Source organism: Myotis davidii, unplaced genomic scaffold (genome assembly GCF_000327345.1).
Source record: "Myotis davidii unplaced genomic scaffold, ASM32734v1 scaffold135, whole genome shotgun sequence".
In the NCBI taxonomy this organism is placed as follows: domain Eukaryota; kingdom Metazoa; phylum Chordata; class Mammalia; order Chiroptera; family Vespertilionidae; genus Myotis; species Myotis davidii.
Window position 1 is genome coordinate 7,846,155 of NW_006289813.1, and position 2,302 is coordinate 7,848,456.

Sequence of the window (2,302 nt, forward strand, 5' to 3'; positions counted from 1 at the left end):
AGGAGGGAGATGGTCATTTAATAATTAAACAGCCATCAATGCCCAGGCTTTGTAGGGAGGAAATATTTCTCCACCCATTTTAGTAACAACAGGCAGATTAACAAGAGAAAAGCAAACAGGTTTATGTAACATAAATTTTAGGTGCCATGGAGCCCTCACAGGAAGCGAAGACCCAAAGGGGATAAGCCCAAGCATTTCTCTATCAAGTTGAGTAGAGGCAACTGTGGAAAGTAAAGGGAGACAAGTTACTTAATGAGGTCTGTTTGCTCAGATCCTCTGGCCTGACCCCTCCCTCCTGGTGCAGGAAGGGTGACTTACATGGAGATTTATTTTATTTTTTTAAATATGTTTTTATTGATTTCAAAGAGGGAAGGAGAGGGAGAGAGAGAAACATCAATGAGAGAAATATTGATCGGCTGCCTCCTGCACGTCCCCTATTGGGGATCGAGCCCACAACCCAGGCATGGGAATTGAACCAGCAACCTCCTGGTGCATAGGACGATGTTCAACCAACTGGGCCACACCAGCCGGGCTCACATGAAGCTTTAGCTCCTGCTTTTAGGAAGAAAGGGGGAGGTTAGCACCTGCTATTGTTCACGTGCCTTTAGCTCAAAATAAACCTGATGCCAACGTGGCATATTTGGCACATCGTATTCTGCCACCCTTCAGAGTGGAGAGTTGAACTCCACATCAGGGAGGCAGCATGGCTCCCAGGACTCCCACCCAACCTGCAGCAGCGCCTGCCTCCTTGGTCTAGGCTAGGGCAGCGGTTCTCAACCTGTGGGTCGCTACCTCTTTGGCGGTCAAAGGACCCTTTCACAGGGGTCGCCTAAGACCATCCTGCATATCAGATATTTACATTACGATTCATAACAGTAGCAACATTACAGTCATGAAGTAGCAATGAAAATAATTTTATGGTTGGGTCATAACATGAGGAACTGTATTTAAAGGGCCAGAAGGTTGAGAACCACTGGTCTAGGGTCAGCGATGAGGACACTGCAGAGGGGAGGGAGGGTGCTGAGCCTGCATCTCCCAGCTGCTGTCAGCCAGGCCCACAAGGGACTGTCTGCATGTCCTCCCAGCTCACTCAGACCATGGCTCCCTCCCGTGGAAGTGGGGAGGCCACAGGCTGCACTGGGTCCTTGGAGAGAATAAATGAAGAGAAGGGACGAAGCAAAGTGCCGATGCCTATGGGGCTGGCACAACAGTTGTCAGAGGTGCCTACCCCCATCCTTGGTACCAGACCCTGTTCCCAGAAGTAAGGCCAGAGGGGACTCCAGCCCCCAGAGGTTCTGTGAAAGGTTTGTTAGCCCAAAGCTGACCTTGTTCCGTGCTCTTATAACTGTGGACGGGGTTAGAGCTGGGGCAGATGCGCTCCACCAGGAGACTGCCCTGGGACCAGCTTACTGCAGCTCCCAAGCACAGGCCACCCACCCCTGCAGTGGGCACAGGCGGCACTTTTCTGGGGCCCAGACCTTCCCTGACCTAAGCACTCAGCTCTGCTTTCACCAGCCGAGCTCCACGGAGATATGCCGGCTGCCGCCAGACACCTCACCCAGAACCAAGCAGACCTCCAGGACCAAAATAACCATCAGATGACACAGAGCTGGCCGGCCACCTCCCTCCCAAAGGCAAGCTGCTTCCAGCAGCTGCAGCTAAAAATAGTGGTGGGCATACACGTGTCTTCGGGAGAATCACAAGGGGAGAGCCCTGTCCTGCCATTGCCACCGCAGGTGGGCAGGATGAAGTCACTGCGCTTTGCTTCTGCCGAGGCCCTGGTGTCCCACCCCCAGGTGGCCCTGCAGAGCCTGGACAGCGTGGCCCACAACCTCTACCCACTCCTCTTCAAAGCCAGCTACTTGCTGGAGCGGGCGGAGGTGATCCGCGCTCTGCTGCAGCGGTGGCCCCTGGAGGAGTTCCGGCTGGGCGCGCTGCTGGGGCCCAGCACGGACCACGCAGGCGACCTGCGAGACCGGGCCTGCAGGGCCTGCCTGGAGGCCTGCCTGAGGGGCCTGGCGGACCACGTGCTCCAGGGCAGGGGCCAGCGGCGGCTGCAGCTGGCTGACCTCACGGGAGTCCGAGATGTGCAGGTGCAACAGTGCCCCTGCGGGAGGCCGCTGGGCCGGTGGGGCCGCACAGAGCTGCTGGCGAGGACCTGCTGCGAGCTGCAGGCGGACCCCCGGGCCGCCCAGCATTCTGTCAAGGTCCTGGCTGATATCTTCGTCACGGATGGAAACTTCCAGTTGGTGGTGCAGGCCCTGGGGCCGGCGGCTCCCGCCCCACTGCGCCTGCGCTGCCT

The 2,302-nt window shown here is 56.8% G+C and overlaps 1 protein-coding gene across 1 annotated transcript in view; it reads left to right on the plus strand.

Moving 5' to 3' along the window:
* Window positions 1-982: 982 nt before the first annotated feature.
* Window positions 983-2,302, plus strand: part of LRRC14B (leucine rich repeat containing 14B) — a 6,926-nt gene continuing 5,606 nt past the window's right edge. Inside the window, exon 1 of the mRNA XM_006762444.2 lies at window positions 983-2,300. Within this exon, the coding sequence (XP_006762507.1) occupies window positions 1,533-2,300 (768 nt within the window). The 5' untranslated portion in view covers window positions 983-1,532. The remainder of the gene's footprint in view (window positions 2,301-2,302) is intronic.